General features: G+C 47.2%; 2 protein-coding genes across 3 annotated transcripts; one reads left to right on the plus strand and one right to left on the minus strand.

The window, feature by feature from the left end:
• Positions 1 to 1,412: 1,412 nt before the first annotated feature.
• On the minus strand, positions 1,413 to 15,761 carry ppm1aa (protein phosphatase, Mg2+/Mn2+ dependent, 1Aa). 2 transcript variants are annotated; one of them, XM_029833068.1, is made up of 6 exons: positions 15,353 to 15,761; positions 13,693 to 14,546; positions 13,500 to 13,617; positions 13,125 to 13,236; positions 12,908 to 12,965; positions 1,413 to 2,791 (listed from the first exon to the last, which is right to left on the minus strand). In XM_029833068.1, the coding sequence occupies exons 2-6, from the start codon at positions 14,527 to 14,529 to the stop codon at positions 2,756 to 2,758; spliced, it is 1,161 nt and encodes a 386-aa protein (XP_029688928.1). In that variant the 5' UTR covers positions 14,530 to 14,546; positions 15,353 to 15,761; the 3' UTR covers positions 1,413 to 2,755. The 2 variants fall into 2 exon arrangements, with proteins under 2 accessions (XP_029688928.1, XP_003962520.1); XM_003962471.3 differs by lacking the exon at positions 1,413 to 2,791 and adding an exon at positions 9,604 to 10,098 and having other exon boundaries at positions 15,353 to 15,757.
• Positions 15,762 to 16,523: 762 nt separating this feature from the next.
• On the plus strand, positions 16,524 to 20,197 carry dhrs7 (dehydrogenase/reductase (SDR family) member 7). The gene is made up of 7 exons (XM_003962669.3): positions 16,524 to 16,763; positions 16,928 to 17,080; positions 17,237 to 17,343; positions 17,429 to 17,668; positions 17,766 to 17,888; positions 17,979 to 18,194; positions 19,959 to 20,197. Exons 1-7 carry the CDS (start codon positions 16,634 to 16,636, stop codon positions 19,998 to 20,000), a joined length of 1,011 nt encoding a protein of 336 aa, XP_003962718.1. The 5' UTR covers positions 16,524 to 16,633; the 3' UTR covers positions 20,001 to 20,197.
• The last annotated feature ends 5 nt before the right edge of the window (positions 20,198 to 20,202 follow it).

Here is a 20,202-nt window from a genome sequence, read left to right on the forward strand (position 1 = left end):
AAAGCATTACAAATCTACACTCGGCTAATATAGATTCATTTGCCTTCTCCATTATCTTCCTCTCAGATTCAAGTCACACGTCAGTGGTTTCCTGTGTAAGTGGAATTCTGTCTTGCCTTTGCAGCCATTATGCTTTGTGAAAATGCACAATAGGCTGAGAGCTTCTGAAAAACAAAGCCAAAACTGACTGCTCCTCTTCACCACGGGCACGGGCCGTGCACGGCTCCCGCACAGCCGGCTCCATCAAGGCGTCCCTCTCTTCAGTCCTCCGCGAGCAAGACGTCGCGCTCTCTCAATCCCCGTCGTTCCCAAATCACATCCTTCTGCAGAGGCGTGGGGGGGGGGTATTTCCTCCCACACCTGTTGATTTGTGTGTGCAGCTCAGACGGGGCAACAACACGCCTCTTCATAAAAACACGGCTCTCTTCCAAGGCGCTTCATAAGGTGGCGGCCAAATTGGGGGCAGCAGTCGCAGGAAAAGCGAAATAAATCAGGTTTTCTGGTGGGGAGTTGTACTTGGTTCTGTTCCAGCGTCATCTTTCAGTTTAAATCCTCACAGAAAAGCTGCAGCGCGAACACAAAAGTTAAATGAATGGTAAATTATGGTCGATTCATGTTGGAATTTTGGAAAGAAAAGCTGAAATCTAACAAGCGAGGGCATTTTCTTAAACTGACAATGGGATTCCAACGCCCCCCCGCTGAAGAATGGAGCCATTAAAATGTGGGGGGAATTAAAAAATTTGTAATTATGCTGAGAACGTGGTATTTTAGTTTCATTCCTGTATGAGAGGATGTTTATTATGCGGCGGATAATTATCCACACTTCCGTCTGTTTATATGGATAATTTTTTTTTTGTAAAACAAGAGAAAAGTAACATTTAGCAGTGTGAAACGAGGTTAACGCGCAAAAAAGGCTTGAACGCATAAAGAAAACTAGATTGATTAAAAGAGGTATGGCCTGCTTATGAAGCAACAAGAACACCTGGAAGAAAAATGAGTAGAACTTTGAATTTGCTGGTATGGAGGGCGTGAATAGAGTCGCAGTAACGCACAGTTTCATGCTGCGGATTCAGCCCAGTTAATTAAATTTCACAAGATCAAAGATCAGTACATTTATTTCACCCCCAGAAATTGGTGTGGACGCCCACAAAAGGCCTGTCTTGATGAATATGCCATCAAAGGCGGAGAAACAGCCTGGCGTGACCCGGCGCGCGCTGCAGCGGAGATTCTTTGCAGGCTTACATTCAGATTCTGCACAATAAGAGAATGAACATTGTGTGATTATGAGCAAAACCCGTTAGCAGGTTGTTGACTTCCTGACTCTTTCCATTTCTGCCCCCTGCTGAGAGCATCAAAGCGCCCCCGGGCTCCTTCTCCTACAGGAGGCACGATGCTAAATAAAGACGTGCGGGTAATGGCCGTCCGCAATAACAGCGGAAATCCAGATTTTATTGACAAACGTGAGATGGAACAACAAGGTAGATGCTTCCCAAAACCAGTACAGTACATTTCAGTGTTGGATTTAGGGTTTTTTTTGGGTGCTGGGCCACATTTAAGGCGTTTTTTCAGAGGCAGCTCAGCGAGGAGAGTGTGAGGCTGCGGCCCCGTGCCCTTTATGTTTAGCGTGGCAGGTTTTAAATGGCCCCAGCATGAATTTATAGGCTCTTACGTGGGGAGGGCGCACGCACAATCATGGAGGACGAGCGTGTTTGCAAACAGCAGCAGCTTTCAGCACTCCATACTGCCGCTGAAATAAACCCGACACCAAGGCAAAGACGCACTGACGGACTCGGTACCTTTGACATTTAGCTTCACAAGATGCGGCGAATGAGAACGAAATGAAAATTCACACAGGTGAAAAATATCCTGAGGGAATCGGGAGCGCTGACAAAGATAAAAGTTGAGCTTAGATACATTTCCTGGCTCTTTATTTGGAATTGTGTTACGTGAAGTTAAATGAATTCTGCTAGAATATGGAATAAAAGCTGGTCCAACACGCAAATCCGCAGGTGTTGCGTCCTTGTCCTGATTTCATCTATGATCTTGGGAAAATGAAATCTTTGCATCCATAACTGAGTTCATTGGAAGGAGGAATTTAACATTTTCTAAAGCACCACGGCTCAGGGCAGATTCACAAAGCTGAAATTTGGCCTTAACTTCTACTGTATGTAACAACAACAGCTGTAATTACTGGATGCCCTACAGAGGTGTTGTGTTTGCTGTTGCAGCCTTCAGAAGGACACAACATGACTTGGATACTTCTCAAACAGGTTGGCAGTCGCACGTGATTGGGAAGATTTCTGCATATAAGGCTACATTATGATGATGATGATGATGATGATGATGATGATGATGGTGGTGAAAGTTAGAGCCTGCACAATATCAGCTGCTCAACATTCATATGGAAAAGATGCATTAAAGCCCCTTAAATAGTAGCTTGTGATGGGCTGAACATGCCTGTTGGTCCGGATGGAGAACTGGAAACAACAGGATGGGTTGTTAGTGCATCTGGCTCAAACCTACAGAGGGAACACAATAAATAGCAACCTCCAATACAACCTCAAAGAAAGGCATCATGTAACAGTATATGACATGTTATGAACCCCAGAATTTACATTGGAGGGAGATTCAGTCCAAATCGGGTTGTATTGTTGTTGTTTTGGGGGGGGGGGGGGGGGTGTTATGATCACATTCAGTTACAAACACTTTCAACTATGGCAGAATTCACGACCACGACCTCCGACGAGGTCTTGTTTTAGCTGAAACCACGGAAGAAGAGGATGTCTGCGTCCTGGGGAGAAGAGCAGGAGGCACATGAAGTGAAGTCATAACCATGAGGTGGAGAAACAGCATGCGTCCGTTGTGTGCTGCATGCTTCCAGAAGCCAGCCAGCGTGCACTGCAGATGACGAGGGCGGGTCAGAAACAGCTCGCCATGTTACCGCTTGATTCCTTTGAGTCGTTTGAGTAAGCCCAGCGATCAAGGTGATGACACATCCGGGGAGTTATGTACATTTTCAACCCACCGCAGGCGAAAATGGAGCCAGAGAACATGCTGGAAATGGGGAAAAGCCTGGTACAACTGGAAAACGCCCTCCAATTTCCTTCCTGGACGTAGGTTTACAGTAAAAAGTTAGAGAGAAATTGCTGGTAAAGATTGAGCAATAAAGGCACTGAACAAACACTGCCGGGCACAGAGGAAGAGCACTTTAAAATGGAGGCTTTACCTGTCCAACGCTCTCACTTTAGGGGTATTTAAGTCCGGCTGCCAAGCGCCGACATAAATCTGACACTTCCAAAGGGCTGTTGAAGTGAGTTACATAAAGAGTTCTGGTAATTGTCCCCGGTTACATAAACCAGTAGCGTGAATGGTGCCGCTGTATTCCAACACAATTAAAGCTGGGGCTTCTAAATATATGCAGCGATTGAACTTCTTTAAAGGGAGCAAAACACCGGCCTTGACGTTATTTAGAGCTTAATACATGACGGATACTGAACACCTGTTCCTGTGGCAGCGTCTAAGGAAGCATTTTATATCCACTCCTCCCTTTGTTGTCCTCATACACACGATGAACGATGGATAAAAATGGAAGGGATGGTGGGCAGCTGTCAACAAATCCACAGATTCATACGAACCTGCTGGTTAAAGCTGACATTAATCCTAAAGCTTAAAGTCAGTGCGGAGGAATGTCGGGAAATGACAGGCCGGTGGTGGGAGCGGACGCCGATACGGGCTGTAACAAGAGGAGGTGCTGATGCTAATGAGGATATCTGTGGCTCTCTAACAAGCCTGCATCACTTGATGCCCTAATTTACCGGGAGCTGTGTCTCCCGGGGGCAGGATAATGAGCTGGCCCAGGATTCCCAGGGCAGCGGCCTGCGTAAGCCACCTCATGCCGGGGACGCTCATTGCAAGTGAGAGACAAAGACAGCGACTGTAGCAGAGAAGGTAGGAAGGACACGTCTGATATCTGCAAAGGCTCAAGGCGAGAGCTCGGCGCTTGTCACCCCGGCTCCATCTGGACGCCCCAATCATCGAATCGCCCCGGCCGAGTGAGAAAAGCTCGTGCTCTCTGTGACAAACTGACCCCGGGCAACAGAAACAGGCAGAAAGAGGATATGGAGAAGGAAAGCATGGCGGGTGGTGCGTGTTGGTGGGGGGGGGAGCGAGAGAATGGAGAAAAGGACATAAGCTTTATTGACCTGTGCCATGTCCACAAAAACAGACGACCCTTCATTTGCTCCTCTAGTGAGTGACTCAGTCAAAAAAATGGTCCTTCCTATAGAGAGAGAGAGACACAGAGAGACGGAGAGAGAGGAACAGGCTCCAAGTGCACTCCAGAGCAAATTAGCAAATGTGGAGCTCAGTGACCTCAGCGTGGAGAGCGTCCACACAGAGTAGGCGGTGTGCTGGACCACCCCCACCTCTTACTGCTGTCTGCACGGCTGCATTAGTCAAGCTCAAATGGGTTTTTCCGCCATGAGAAGCAGAGCATGACATGCGTTAAACAATGGCGAGCAGATGAGGAGCCCGCTCCATTTGAGGAAAGCCTCTCTCGGCGCGGACGCTCCATTTTATTCATTCAGCTTTCTTTTTTTTTTAAATGCGGGCAAACTGGAGGGCAGCACGAGCCACTGGGGGTGCACAGGTGGACCGGGAGCTCATGAGTCACCTTTTGGCGTCTCTCACATCCAAACAGCTGGAACAAATGTGCGCTTCTAAAATAACCATTAACGGTGACTAAGTGCGCCGACGTTCAAGGCCCTTCGGGGAGCAACGGGGGACTGGTGTGACGAGCACGGTACAGGTGCTGATCATCTATCAGCGCTGCTCACCTGTGGCAGGCTCACCACCTCCGCGGGGTCTGATGGTCGGGCCGTTCGATTGGCACGTTTACGTTAACCCGTGGGTTTTTTTCACGCCAACAGCGACGCTCACTTGTTGCAAAGTCGTGTTCAACTTCCTCTTTTTTCTTCGCGACAGCTTGTTTGGGCGAGCCAGACTGAGCTTCACAGGAGCCACAACAATACAGATTGCACCTGATCTATTAACTGCTCGCCACTGAGCGCCGTTTGAACGTTTGACCTTCTAACGCCGCTCGTGACATTATGCTGACATTTAAAGTAATCCCTCCCACGGTTCCTGATCCCAGTGGCCGTGGACTGGCCCGACCCATCCTGAGCTCAAGCCCCCTTACGTGCACTCACAGGCAGGACGGGCAGGAAAATGATACTCCGATGCCTGGATATTCACACAGTACGCGCTCGCTTGACGAGCAAGAAACTAGTGCGGCGTAGGGTTACAGGGCGTAGGGTGTGGAGCATCACGCCCTCGTCTGTCCGTGACCTGTAAGGAATGATCGGATTCTTGCTGCTATATAGTCACGAGAGCTTTGGATCCGAGTTGTCATTTCAATAAATTGGATCGCCATGTTCTTAAATGATGTTTACGGTCTGGGAAGCTGGATGAAGCACACAAACACAGCAGAACACTCAACTCTTGGACACTGGTTAGTTTCTTTGCAGCTTTTTCCAGCAGTGCAACGTTCATGTTGATTATTTACGCGTGCATTTCAGTGGGTGCGCTTGTTTTCTCCATCATCCTGTGATTTATTCTCTTCTATGAACCCCAGAACGCTTAAAAAGTAATGAAATGAGAGGTACAAGTTGACAACCCATTTATTTAGTAATACATTCTGCAAACTAGAAATTTCATTCAAACTTCAAAGGCTAAAAAAAAAAAAAAATGAAAAAAGGAGAACAAAGGAAGAACTTTAGGGGGTGGGAAGAGAAATGCATCAATTCACAAGCAAGGAATGCGATTTGCTCAATCTACAACACAAAGAGTACAATTTTAGTTCAGGGAACAGAGCGGTTTTAAACATTTTCTTTTTTTTTTAAACGCCATTTCCTTTGGAGCTAGAACATAATACAAAATATACAGTTATTTGTAAAATTACTCAGAGGCCTCTCAGAAGCATTTGAATCAACATTGACAATACCTATCTACAGCACTCTAAAGCTATTCTCAAATGTAACATAAATATAGCAGACATGAACGCATGTATGCACATTTTGAATGCTTACGAGGTTACCATGGTAAAACACTTGCATTTGTTAAAACTATGACATCATCCGCAGTGAAAAATTAAATAAGTGTTGGAGACCGATATCTGATAAGAAAACATGGGGACTGGGGGGGCGTACGCACCAGCAACGGATTATAAGTTGTACCTTGTGACACCAGGACGTGGTCACTTTGTCAAAAGCTGACGCACCCCCGCGCGGGGGCTAATGTGGCGGCGGAACGTCAGCGGCATCACCCCTCTTCCTTGAGCAGGTACTTTAGGGGGAAACATGAGATTTTGCGTAAGGCAAATCGGTGAGCTTATTTATTAGCTGAAAAAAGGTCAGCAAAGTGAGGCTCGGGTCGCCCTGCCAGGGGGCAAATTCGCCGCCACGGCGACAGGGTCACACAGTAAACGCCACCGCCGCGGTACATCGATATGTACAATAGGGCGCCAGCATTTAAAATCTCTTCTGCCGAATAGACCTCAGTACAAGAATATACAAGATGAATTCCAGGCAACCAAAGGTAACTCTGTAAATAGCTTTATATTGTTTTCTACAATAGCAAATTCATCTTCTGAGGAGGAAAACAAATAAAATCAAAGAACAAAGTTGATTACAGAGGATCAGTGCATATGACTCGCTCAGTCACATCTCCTTTTTTAAACCCTGAACCCTGGAAACAAGTGTAGATTTGAGTTGGGCGACAAATTTAACAGGTCGGCATTTAGCGGGCGTGCGGGGGCAGCTAACATAACGAGGCCGATAGTGTTCCTCCTCCCCGAAATCCAAGTTCTCGTAGCCACTTAAATCACCTGTTCGGCAGAACCCAACCAAGAGAAGCGCACGGGCTCGTTTCTCCCCATTAGATCGCTGTTGTTAGGAGTTTCAGAACTGGGAGAAACAAAAAGCAAAAATCCCTTCCCAGAAATGAGGTATTTTAGTTCAACGAGTGAGAAATGAAAGCTAACAGATGCGGGGCTGCTTGTCTCTGGTTCAGGTGTCGTTGGGATGGCAACGTGAATGAAAGCTGTTCTGAACCCAAACCCAGACCCTACGAGATCCGCCTGTCACCTGTCTGCTGCAATTCCAGCCACAGGAATAGTTTTATTCTATCTTTTTACGCATCTATTTATTTTTTTATTTTTTTTATTTTTACGAGGAAAACTCAACTGGCATCGCCGAAATGTGAGTCGGAGCAGATTTGTAGCCCGACCGAGACCCACGATGGCGGCTAACGGAAAAATCCAGATGCAAATATTTGTTCCTTGAAGTTTTAAAGAAAAGCCGCTTGAAACGAGGCGCCAGGAGTCAGAAGTACATCAGGTTTGCAACAAGCAGCGGGCTGCTACAGATAAGAGACATTTAGTGCACTCAATACAAGCACTGCAGCACAAAATAGAACAGCTTATTTGTTAAATATAAACTAATCTGAAGGGGGGAAAAGGGCCTCTTCATCTAATACACACTGCTGTTTGTCAAACACAGAATAAAGAAACTGAAAGGATTTTTGTCTAGTAGATATACAAGTGTTGGTCGTAGTAAAAATGCAAGACTGTAATTTCAAACTAAAAAAAGGATATAAATTAAATCACATTTCTGCTGCTCTAGTGTTTACAAGTTGCGTCTCGTGTGTAAGCGATATTAAAAGCACTGTCTTCATGCATTCCAAAAATAATAAAAATCTCTATTTCAACGTGGAGTCGGGCTGAAAAACATGTTGGAACGCAACACGGTTGTGATGTGTTGCTCGTTTTTGGGACATGTGACACAACTTCCTCTGGAAACACATTTACAGTCAAACATTTATTCCCGAAGCCCAACTTGTACGTTGATGCTATTCCCTCGATTAGTTTTAGCATCTGCTATTGGTTGATCAATATTAAGCCAAATCAGCATGGCACCGACATAACTGCCCCCCCACAGCACCACCCGTGGGCTCAAACGCCACAGCGTCCTGAAAAGAGGCAAATAAAACCCTGAAATTTTCCACTCTCCTTTTTATTAGTGGGCAACGATGATAATCGAGGGGTCTTTGGCCGTTTCCCACTAAAGTGTGTTAAAAGCAGCAGATTTAAGTTAAAGAAAGAACGATTGGCTTCCTAAACCTGGATGTAGTCGCTTCCATGAATTAAAAGCTAGAATTTAGTGGTAAATTTTGGAAAAGTTTGGAAACCAGGAAGGATAATTGGTGGCGGTGGGTCCAAACACGGCAACAACGGCCTGACCACAGGGGGGGAAACTAAAATAAAAAATAAAAAAAAAAAGCTCAAGCAACATGATTTATTCCTTGAATGTCAAAAATATGTACATACATAAAGTTCATGGATGCAATTTCAGACAATGGCAGAAGTGAAATTTGAAATAAAACCATTGGCTGTTCCGGTGAAATAAAGACGAACTCGGCGTTTATTGATCTTCAAAAGGGAAAATTAATGTGTGTGTGTGTGTGGGGGGGGGGGGGGGGGGGGGGGGGGGGGAGGGACAGCAGCAAATGTTTGTGCTCTAGTTGGTGCATTAAATAAAAGAGGTGTGGCGGCGGTAAAAAGGTGTGGCGCGACCGCGGCGGTCCGGTGCCTCTAGTGTGTTTGTTCAGGATGAAAGAAAAACATCTGCTGCGAGTCCAGTCCGACTTTTTCCGTATCAGATTGTTAACGGGTAAATTTTTTATCTACAATAGTCAGTGCTCAACGTGTTAATATCAGTCAAAGGATCAAATGCTTGAAGGCAGAAGCTAAAATAAAGTGAACTGCTCCACAATCTCTCGAGAAGAAACTTGGCATCGGCTGTCATCAAAGCCAAACACAAATCAGAAACGATGGCGCCCAGAACGGCGCTGGCGGCGTTCCCAACTGATCCCGCTATGACGCAAGACGGGACTGACTGGAACCGCTGGATAAAGTAACGCAACTGTCTAGTTCTGGGTGATAGTTTAAAGTTGTTCGTAGAGCGCGCGGCGGGACGATTCTGTCGCCCAAAGCCGACGGGAGAAGAATTCCGAAGTAGTGAGATTCCGGGTTGCTGTGGGACACGAGGACGATGGGGAAGCGCGCTCCTTAATCTGGCTTTCTGGCTGAATCAGCAAATAGTAAGAGTTGCACATCCAAATGCCTTGACACTAATGCACGTGCACGTACGTGCGCACAAGCATCCATGGCACATTTGCGGGCATCTATCTGCTCAGACAAATGTATAATCAGTGGTCATTTTAATCTGATGTCTGGGCGGGAATCTGGGGGGGGGGGAGCAAAACATCGAGGATGACGGGGGGGGGGCGGTGCTGATATTTGAGCATTCACAGAGAGCCACAAAAAACTCCATAAAAAGGGAGGGGGGGGGGGGGGTAACGTGGATTTGAATGGTTTCATATACAGAGCTTACTGTGCTGTCAACTATACAATTTACCCGTTTCTTAAAGGAGAAACCTAAGTGGGGGGGGGGCATTGTGCTGGACAAGCAGAAATAGTCACTGAATAGACATTTGTTGACAATTCCAGAAGAGTGGGAAAAGGCAGATAGTGCATAAAAGGTTCTCTTTTTCATTTCTTTCTTTTTTTTCTTTAACTTAAAATCAAGCTGCATTAAATACAGGCTGTTTGTACAGGACAATTGCACTTCACAAAAACAAATGTACAAACACACACAAGGAAATGTGAATCAAATTAATTACAGCAAAATCTTTTACTACTTAAGCTGATTATTCAACAAAAACATAAGAAGATCTGGACTTGTTATGGATCATTTTAGAGGAGCGCATTAAAGGTGGGCAAACAGAAATGGGAGACGAGACACATGGATCCTGAATTCCAGAGTGGACCGGTGCTGCACTATTCCAGGTTTGTGTGCATGCAACTCTTCTTCCTCCTCCTCCTCCTCTTCCTCCCATGAAATTCCCTTCTTAGAAACGGAACGCTCAGAGTGACTGCTGAGCTGAGCTGCTGTGGGTCTTGAGAGGATGGTGGTTTGTAAACTCTATGCTGTGTTAGTGGTAGGAGGTGTGTTACCACATGTCGTCTGTGGATGCAGAGTCCTTGACAGGAGAGAAGAGGAAGGAAAAACCCTTCAGACTGTCATTCAGCTTCAGAGCCGAGCTGCCGGTGGTCGCGTCAGTCAACAAGTATCACCCAATAACTGACAAACGGGTCATGTTTCGCCTCACTACGTCTCCTGAAGCGGCGCTGTTAAATCGCAACTCCCACCAAACTGCTGTGTAAATTTGGAGCAGGTGCGTCTTGAAGTTCTAACAACATATTGAGCTGTGTTCACAGCCAGGTTTCAACAATGAGCGAGCCGCCTTAAAAGGGGCTTTCATGCCAATTAAATCTCCTGAGTTAGACTCTGTAAGGCAGCAGTTTCAGCCCTCTGAAGCTCGTTTTATTGGCTTCTGCCCCTCTAGACGTGGGGGAATCCACTCTGATCAGACATGCTAAATTCAACAGAGCAGTATTATTTCTACCTTTTTAATAATACACAAGCAGCCTGATGTCAATGAAAATAACCATAAGCTACACACTTTTCCCCTCTATAAAGGTTAACGGAGAAATGAGTTTCTGAAACTAGTCACCTTGAACGGAAGACCGCAATACTTAACTCTACATGACCTTAAAGGCTGTTTGTGTGCAAACAAAGACAAAATAAATTGGAAAATATGCTTTCACCTTGAAATTGTGAGAATGTAAACAGTTTATCACCTCTTGACTACACCTGTAAGGTGAGATATATCGCATCAGCACCCCCTGCTGTTCAGACGCAATTCCTGATTAATTATTGATGGACCCAATCACCGGCTGGGGTGCATGAAGCACATCCAGCAGCAACCAGCACTGAAAACAGCCGCACAGATCAAGTCAACAGGAAGGTGGCACATTTGCTTCACCCAAGGCCAGACAGAAGATGTAATATTGATTATGCTTGTGTTATCCATATGTTTGGAAAGTGTTCCCAACAGAGCACATTATGTTTAGAGAGGACATATTCTGCTCCTTTTATTCAAGTTAATCTGCTTCTCTGAGGTCAAAGAGGAACATTGGGAATGTTTTCTGGTTGGAAACTCCTGAAGGATCAAGCACAGTGGGAGTGCACCTGGTCTCCCAGCGGCCTGTTTAACTTCCTCTAAATACTAATGAGCTCCGCCCATAGACGGCATTGGCTCCGCCCACCAGGAAGCAGCAGATCCTTGCTCAGGTTGGGACGTATCGGAGGCGTCAGTGGGATTATTCCACTGTTGCGACACAGTCGACGGGAATTCAAACAGAACAATTGGAGACACGTTTTCTGGCTAAATATCGACTCGTTTTTGGAATTGACACGAGTTGGCGCGGCCCCAGGACACACAAACATACGCACTAAAGCGCTGAAAAAAGCGCGTTTCTCTCCGTTCTTTGAAGAACCGCTCAGAATCTCAGGTTTCACAGGCATCAGGGGCAAACGTCTTCAGTTTCAAACACAATTTCGCTATTGTTTTTCAGCCTTGGCAATCGCAGCATTTACTTTGTCTCCACTACTTTTGTGTGTGTGACTGTTGGCTGTCGACGACGGCGATGCTGTCATAGCTCTGCTGCAGACTGAATCTCAAGGGCATCATCCTGTTATAACAGCATCATGGCTGTAATAACAGTATCATGGCTGTTATAACAGCATCATGGCTGTTATAACAGCATCATGGCTGTTATAACAGCATCATTGCTGCCGCCGCGCCTCCTACTGGGGAGGATGCTGTTCAGGCCTCCTTTCAATATTAATTCCACTCTGATCGTCCCACAGATTTAATATTTGGGAAGGTTTGAGTGGAGGGAGAACGACTTCTGAAGGAGACAGTCACACAGGCGTCCCCCCCCCCCCTCCCCCCTCACTAGAACAGTCTGCTCTAAGCACATTTACATAGGTGTCTGATTTCTTCCATTACACAACTGTGGACCTAAGTGAACTTCAGGTGCCTTTTAGTGATTTTGACTGTTCTTTAAGCATCTGTTCCCTAAATAGATGATTGATTATTGCAGATTTACTTGAGTCTGGACCTTCTAATTGTTACCTGAATCCTCATAAACAGAGTTAAGTTCCTTTCTTACAGTCGTATCTTTGGTTTCAGGCTTCCCACGTCAAACTCAAGCACCTTTCAAGGTCATGTTAAAGTTTTTGCAGCAGCTTTTTGCTGGAATAAAGGAAAACTCTCCAGGAATAAATATCCTCGTGACGACTTCTTCCAGTTTTGATCACAATTACATAAACTGTATAGTTTGAAATTATGAAATTATGTTTCACAATAGCAAAAGGTATAATCCAAGCACCTTTCAGTCCTTGAAAACATTGAAATTCAAGCATTTTGAAGGATTTCAAGGACCCGTGGGAACCTCTAACTTCTTACATTCTCTCCTAATTGAAAGACGCTACTTTTGAAAGTTGCACTTTATACCAACACAAACACACTCAGATTGGCATTTTTCCTGCGTTACCGTGATCACATGGACACAAATGTTAGCTGACACGGCTGCTTTATCTGGTGAGAAGCTAAAAACACTGACCTGTGTGTGTGTGTGTGTGTGTGAAATGAAATGAAACAATGTGCAGGTTTTATTTTAAAACGTGTGTGTACACCTGAACACAGGAGGATAAACTCTTGCATCATCAGCTCTCAACTCCCCCTGCCAGGGTAGGAACCTGAATTTTCCTGCCCCGCCCGACGACCTCCATGTGTTTTTCTTTCGATTCTACAGATTCACAGGTAAAGGAAGCTCCTGGCGGCGGGCGCGTGCGTATGAACCAGGTTGTTGTCACACGTGTAAATACATGCTCACGTCAAGCCAAGCGCAGCGGTGACGGGTAGGGAGGGGGATACTCACTGTGTCATCGCTCCGGTAGGGGTTCAGTTTGTTGTACATCGCTTCGATAACAGTTCGTCTGAGGGACGGGGACAGGGAGAGGGACAGGGACAGGGAGGGGGACAGGGACAGGGAGAGGGAGAGGGACAGCACCACGTTAGACTGCTTCTGGGTGAAAACTCGGGACCCAACAGACCATCATAGAAGAGCCCTTGAGAGGGACACAACGCTCACTCACTTGCTTGCCAGCTCGCCTCCAGGAGGAAGGTTGGGGATGGACTCGGATGCTAACGTCCTCATAACGTGGACCAGATCAGGAACACCTTCGTCCCCCTGCTTCTTAATAATCTCTGGAGAAGAAACACAACCAAAACGTTGCTTTGCTTTATTTAGACGGGCGGAGAGACCTTGATACATCGGTAAATGGGAGTTTTCACTAAAAACAGGCTTTTTCTTCTGCTCTATCCAGAAATGTCCTCAACAGAATCCTGCATTGATGGAGCAAAGCCGATCCTGGAGCCTACCTTGTGATCAGAGGATCTACGATCCCATTTACATGTCCAGCCGCCCCCCCGGGACATTTACTAAGAACCCAAATAAACACCTCTCCTACCTTCTACTTTTCCCTCCAGATATTTATCCAGATCTGCCTCCTTCTTCACGGCGTCTGGGGAGACCTTCGGGGCTCCGGGGAAGCAGATCAACACCACGCTCATATTGTCTCGGCTTCCCTGAAACACACACAGGAAACAGGGTCGCGTCAGGGCGCCGGGACGCCGCAGCGGGTGCCGAGCCGCTACGCCTACCTTGTATAAACAGGTGTCGACGATCTCGTTGCTGACTCTCTCGAGGTCGTCCGTCACCTCTAGTCTGGACCTGACGAAGTCACACAGCTGCTCGTTGCCCATGACGTCCCAGATGCCGTCACATGCCAATATGATGAACTCGTCTTCTCCCTCACATCTCTCGATTGCATAAACTTCAGGCTCGGGAGACACCAGCTGCTCCGTCGGGCCTTTTCCGTGCACACATTTGTAGTCAAAGTCCCCCAAAGCCCGAGACACAGCCAGGGAGCCGTTAACTCGCTGAATCATGACCGAGCCGCCGGCTTTCTGGATCCTTTCCTTCTCCAGAGGGTTGTTGGGTTTGTGATCTTGTGTAAAGAAGTGCACGGCTCCGCCCCGACTGAGGAGTCCCCGGGAGTCGCCGCAGTTAATAAAGTAGATATGACTCGGGGAAATCATCACGCCCACCGCCGTGGAGCCGCTCCGGTCCACGCCGTGCTTCTTCTCCGAGATGGTTCGCATGTGCTCGTCGATCTGTAGGAACCCCGTGCGGATCCCGTTTTTCACATTATCCACCGACGGGTCCTCCTGCAGCGCTCGCTGGAAGTCTGAATTGCTGGTGATGTGCTCCAGCAAGTGCTCGCAGCAATATTTGGCCACCTGAGAGCCAGCATGGCCGTCATAAACAGCAAAGAAAGACCAGTGGTCGAGGGCGTGAGGCAGGCCGATCACGGCCGTGTGTGCGTCTTCCATCTCCACCCGCCAGCCTTGCATGCTACTGAGCCCATACCTCAGGTTATTACCTTCACCACAGGAATTGTACTTTTCCATCTTTGGTTTGTCCAGAAATGCACCCATTGTGTCCCTAATAAGACCTGTTAAAAACAAAAAAAAAAGATGGAGGGGGTTAAAACAAGAAATCAACTTCCAAGGAAGAAATAGAATAACCATTTTCCATCGGAATGGTCGTCAGTAGGAATCCCGAAGGATGGCGGTGTTCTAAACTGAAACACGAAGGTGTGCCGAGCAAAAATGGGCAGTTAAGGAGTCACCCAAGTTTCTGGAATAACAGGTGCTTAAATCTAAATATAGTGGGTGTTCCTGTGAACATGCTTCCACAACAGTAGCGCTGCTGCTACGGCTCAAATTCCCGCGATTATCCGGACACGTGCGATCAACACAGCCGTTATCGACCATTTAACTGACCGTAACCACCGCTGCGGAGCTCCCGGGTGCACGCAGCACCGCGTCGGGGGGCGATCGCGGAGGCTCCGTGCCTCCGAAGCTAGTGTTGGCTAGGCGAGCTTCACGCTAATGGGGAACACCTCAACACCTTACATGGAGATTCGCTCCATCTAACATTAATGCTGGTAATGCTGCACAAGAAGCGGTGTCGCAATCTGGCTCTGAAGGTAGAGCTTGCGTTACTGGGGGGGGAGGGGGGGGGGGGAGATTCGAAAATAAAGATATGCGTTAACTAAAAGCGCAGCCCAAATAAACAAACAGCCTTGCCCAGTTGCGGGCCCTGACCCTTGTCCCTCGAAGCTAACTTTGACAGGCCTGCCTCTGCCAAGGATGGCTAACAGTGACGTGAAGGCACCAAGAGCCCAAGGCCCTGCTAACACGGGTAGCTGCCCCAGCCTAACAGTTTCAGGCCGAAAAGAAATATCTTTGAACTTACCAAATATCCGAGATAAGAGACGACAGCAACTTCGACTACGACAGTGGTACGGACTGAATAACCGACGAGAGTTTGACGACGAAAACTACGGGGTCGGTAGCGTTTTAGCTAGGCTAGCTAGCCAGTTAGCTAGCAATGAGCAATCGTCACTCAAGACTCAGTTCATATAAATTGTAGAAGTGCGGACGTCCCCTGTTGCGTACACCCGTGATTCGTTACATTATCTTAGCTGGCTACCAAAAGTACGGCTATTCTGACAGATACTCGTGGGATGTTTGTGGGCCGGAGCCTTTCAGCGGCCAAGCCAGGGGAAGCTGAAACGTCTGTCCCAGCCTCTCCGCTAGACAGCCCGACAGCTTGACAGTTAGCTAGCTAACGTTAGCTTGAGTGTCAGAGGACGCGCAAGGCTGCGCCGCGACTTTGGCGCAGTGGCCGGAGCGCGCAACTACAACTTCCGGAATAACCAAACGGGACGCGCAGGAGAAACAAACAAGTTTGGGTGCCAAAGGTGCAACTGGCAGTGGCGTCCCCCCCCCCCGTTCACTGTGCTGGATCCGCGGCATAAACTAAGCTTGGAACCCATTTAGACCCGTGATTTGGGTCGCGCAGCTTTGTTCTTGTTGTACAGATGTTTGAAGAAAATTGGGGATTATTTATTTTGGACGTAGAAATTCACCGAAGGGGGTAGAAATAGGTGCTTTCAATCGCTGATACATTTTGATTAAACGTCTGTTTTTGACCGCAGGGGTCCAAAACCAATAGGCACCCCCCCTCCTTATTTATTAATAAATTTCTCTCATCCTCAGGGCGTTTATTTAAAAAAGTTTGGCTATATTCTAAGGGCTTCCCTGAAAAATAAATATGCCATGGCAACAAAAACAGTGTAAAACTGTGTTAGAATACCTAGACACGTAATTCCATTTTAGAATTCGCATTATCTCCTATCTGAAGTAGACTATAAACCAAATAAACTTCTACATTCCTACACATAAAACAACCACTACCCAAATTACACGAATATTTTGAACTTAGATGGTTAAAACATCGTATTTGGAAAAAAAAAAAAAAAAAAAAAAAAAGAGGGCCAAAGCGTCATTATTGTGTACTCAGTTCGACGTGCGTTTAGAGGCGGCGAGACGATGATGACGTCAGAGCGTTTAATTTGAAAATACCAAGGCGGAAGTTGCGTCAACATCCGGCGCCTGCTTCAACAGACGGCTACAAAATAAAGAAGTAGATGCGAAGCGCCTGAAGACATAAGTGTGTTCTCCCACGATAGAAATGGACGGTTGCGTTTGGTGGATCCTGTGGTACTTTATACCGCTTTGTTTGCTCTTTCACCTGCTCTGCTTCGTGTTCATTGACGCGGACTTCACTCTGACGCGGGCCAACCTGCTGGGCTCCAAACCAGGTGAGCTCACCTTCACCTCTGCCCTCTTACCCCATCTGCCACACGTCTTCAAAGTGCATCTAGTTCTAAATGAATAACGGACAACACAAGAGCTGTGAACTGACAAGAAAGTTCAGGTTTACCTGGAATTTCCAATGAGTTTGTAAGTGGTTTGTGTTGAGCAGAGAGGAGGCTGAAGGGGCTGGTGGTGTGGATCACCGGGGCATCCAGCGGCATCGGCGAGGAGCTGGCCTACCAGCTGGCAAGATGTGGCTGCCGCCTCATCCTGTCTGCACGACGCCAAGATGAACTAAACAGGGTGAAACGTCAGTGTTTAGGTGAGATTTGCATGCGCGCTTTTATAGATTATTTATATGTGGTCCCGGTTAAAGAATGGGCCTTAGTCAGTTCTCAGCGTTTTTCTGTCCATTGCTCAGATATTCAGTACCCCGGTTCATTTGCTAATCGCTCCTTTTCATTTTTTTCCTGTGCAGAATGCTCCGACCTTCAAGAGCAAAGCGTTTTTGTGCTCCCACTGGATCTGTTGGAAAGGTCCTCGCATGAAGAGAAAGCAAGGGCTGCCATCGAGCACTTTGGACTCGTGAGTCTTTCGGCGCCCGGTTCGCGAGCAGCATGGAATCCCCTCGGTCCCATTGGCTGACGACATTTTCACACGGCTTCCTCAGATCGATATACTCATCAACAATGGCGGTCGAACCCAGCGCTCTCTGTGCATAGACACGAGCGTGGACGTGTACCAGGCTTTGATGGAGCTCAACTTCCTTGGCACGGTCTCCATCACCAAGCAGGTGCTGCCCCACATGACGCAGCGGCGTGCTGGGAGCATTGTGACTGTCAGCAGCGTCGTCGGGCTCGCCGCCGCGCCCCTGGGAACCGGATATGCTGCCACTAAACACGCACTTCAGGTGAAGGGGAACGCTTCCTGTGTCTTGAGGGGTTTTTTTCCCCCACTGTCTTCACACTGGGACGATTGTCACCGATCCGGATTTGTTCTGTCCGCAGGGTTTCTTCAACTCTCTTCGAACCGAGCTGACCGACTTTCCGAACATACACATCAGCACCGTCTGTCCGGGGCCTGTGGTCTCAAAGATTGTCCAGAATGCCTTCACAGAGGAAGTGGACAAGGTGATGCGGTTTATTTGTTTGCGAACTTTAGGAGGCTTTTGCCCCCACCTTTCCCATTAATCTGTCCGTGTTTGCCCTCCTCCGCCGAAGCCTCTGGCCTCAGCTGGCAGCCAGGAGCACAAGATGGCGACCAGTCGCTGCGTGCGCCTGATGCTTGTCGGAATTGCCAACAACATCAAGGAAATGTGGATCGCCCAGCAGCCGTTCCTGCTGTTTTACTACCTCTGGCAGTACACCCCCACGCTGGCTTGGTGTGTCACCAACATTTTGGGCAGAAAAAGGGTGCAGAATTTCAAATCGGGCCTGGTAAGTCCAGTAAAGGCTGAGACGCACACATTTGTTGGTGAGCGGTAAAACTGAATATGCTCTTTCTTCAGCAAGTGCAGTAGTCGTTCTTGTGCTGCGGGGGGGGGGGGGGTATTGTTGCAGACGCTAGAGAACATTTTCTAGCAGCTGGGAGGCTCAGATGTTTTTGGCCTCCGTTGAATCTAATCAAAGGAAGAAGGCCAGAGTCTGACAGTGAGTTCGAGCGCTTCCCCGAGGTGCCGATGACAGTTGAGGGTCGTGCATTAAGGTCAACTATCAAGAGGACACACGGTCCGGGGGGGTCGCTTTTTAGTTTGGACTCTTATGTGATGCAGCATAATAGTAAATACCGTATTTTCACGACTATAAGGCGCACCTAAAAGCCTAGAATTTTCTAAAAAATCTACGGTGCGCCTTTTAACCCGGAGCGCCTTTTGTATGGATTACGGTAATATTGGTTAATCGCGGCTACCGTAGTCAGTAGGCGTGGCCGAGGTAACAGCAGTAAATTCAGTCCCAAACCATTTCTGTCTGTAAAGACCCCAAAATGGCTCCTTGCAAGAGACGCGCTTTTGACGCAGAGTTCAAACTGAAGGCTATCAGTCACGCAGTTGAACACGGAAATAGAGCAGCGGCAAGAGAATTTAACGTGAACGAATCAATGGTGCGGAAGTGGAGGAAGCAACAAGACGACCTGCGCCAGTTAAAGAAGACTCAACGGAGCTTCCGAGGAAACTAAGCATTAAGTGGATTAACAAAGGAACTCCAGCCGCTAGATATTGGTGTCAACGGGGCATTCAAAACTAGACTGCGAACTGCGTGGGACCGGTGGATGACGAACGGCGAACACACGTTCACCAAGACGGGGAGACGGCGCCGAGCGTCATACGTCACTATCTGCCAGTGGATCGTAAATGCCTGGGCATCGACCGTGGTCCGAGCTTTCGGGAAGGCAGGGATTGTCACTGAAATGCCAGACAACACCAGCGACACCGACCCTGATGACGACTTTGACGAGACGGAGCCGGCCGTGTTGGACGCCGTATTAGCACAACTGTTCAATTCGGACACCGAAGAAGAAGGATTCGAGGGATTCCTGGATGAGGAATGAACTGATAAAGTGATCTTTACGTGTTTCTTTTGTGTGTTTACAACTTAACAAGGCTGGTCATACTGTGAATATGGAAATTACCGTTTGAACAACGTTGTTATATTGCTATTGCTATCGCTTTGCACTACTTCGAGAGTTCGAGTTACCGTATATTGTGTTTGCACTAACGTTTGATTTACCGCAACGGTACTACGTGATAAAAATGTTGCACTAAATCGAAGATTTATTAAACTCCACTATCCACTTGTGATAAAAATGTTGCACTGCCTGTTATAACTCGCTGTTATTAAACGAACTGTTACGCGAAAACACTACGTCACTCGGGAAAAATAATAAAACAGCTGTTTATTCGTTTTGGGAGTGAATAGAGTTGTGAGAACGACGGTTTGTATTCTATTAATAAAGTTTGACTGACTTATCTGGCTGTTTTATTGACATTCCTTTTAGCGCAGCTCGATCTAGTGAACGCGTCATGAAACCACAGGCACTACGCAGTTTCTATGCTATGCGCCTTATAACACGGTGCGCTCTGTGTATGAAAATATTTCTAAAATAGGCTGTTAATTGAAGGTGCGCCCTATAATACGGCGCGCCTTATGGTTGTGAAAATACGGGTAGGTGACTGGAGCTGACTCCAAGGCTTTCTCTTGCAGGATGCAGACTCGTCATACTTCACCAAGACCAAGACCTCCTGAAGCCCACGCCCTCGCTGCGGTGCACGTGCGCGCCACATAATATTCACAGTTGTTAATGTGGCGTCTCAAAGAATTGATAAATGCAGCTGAATTTGTGCTTTTCTCTGGATTGTTGTTGGTTGGTTAACATAAGGAAGTGCGGTAAATCTAATATTCATCTTAATAAAATCAACTTTCTGCTGTGTTTAACAAACCAATGCTC

The sequence above is a fragment of the Takifugu rubripes genome, chromosome 2, assembly GCF_901000725.2.
Source record: "Takifugu rubripes chromosome 2, fTakRub1.2, whole genome shotgun sequence".
NCBI classification, from domain to species: domain Eukaryota; kingdom Metazoa; phylum Chordata; class Actinopteri; order Tetraodontiformes; family Tetraodontidae; genus Takifugu; species Takifugu rubripes.

Coding starts and splice junctions, on each gene's coding strand:
- dhrs7 (XM_003962669.3), top strand. CDS start 16,634: ATGGACGGTTGCGTTTGGTGGATCCTGTGGTACTTTATACCGCTTTGT. Junction 17,669..17,765: donor CCACTAAACACGCACTTCAG/GTGAAGGGGAAC, acceptor TTCTGTCCGCAG/GGTTTCTTCAACTCTCTTCG. Junction 18,195..19,958: donor AGAATTTCAAATCGGGCCTG/GTAAGTCCAGTA, acceptor TTTCTCTTGCAG/GATGCAGACTCGTCATACTT.
- ppm1aa (XM_029833068.1), bottom strand. CDS start 14,529: ATGGGTGCATTTCTGGACAAACCAAAGATGGAAAAGTACAATTCCTGT. Junction 13,237..13,499: donor TCTGGAGGGAAAAGTAGAAG/GTAGGAGAGGTG, acceptor TTTCTTCTCCAG/AGATTATTAAGAAGCAGGGG. Junction 12,966..13,124: donor GGAGGCGAGCTGGCAAGCAA/GTGAGTGAGCGT, acceptor CCCGTCCCTCAG/ACGAACTGTTATCGAAGCGA.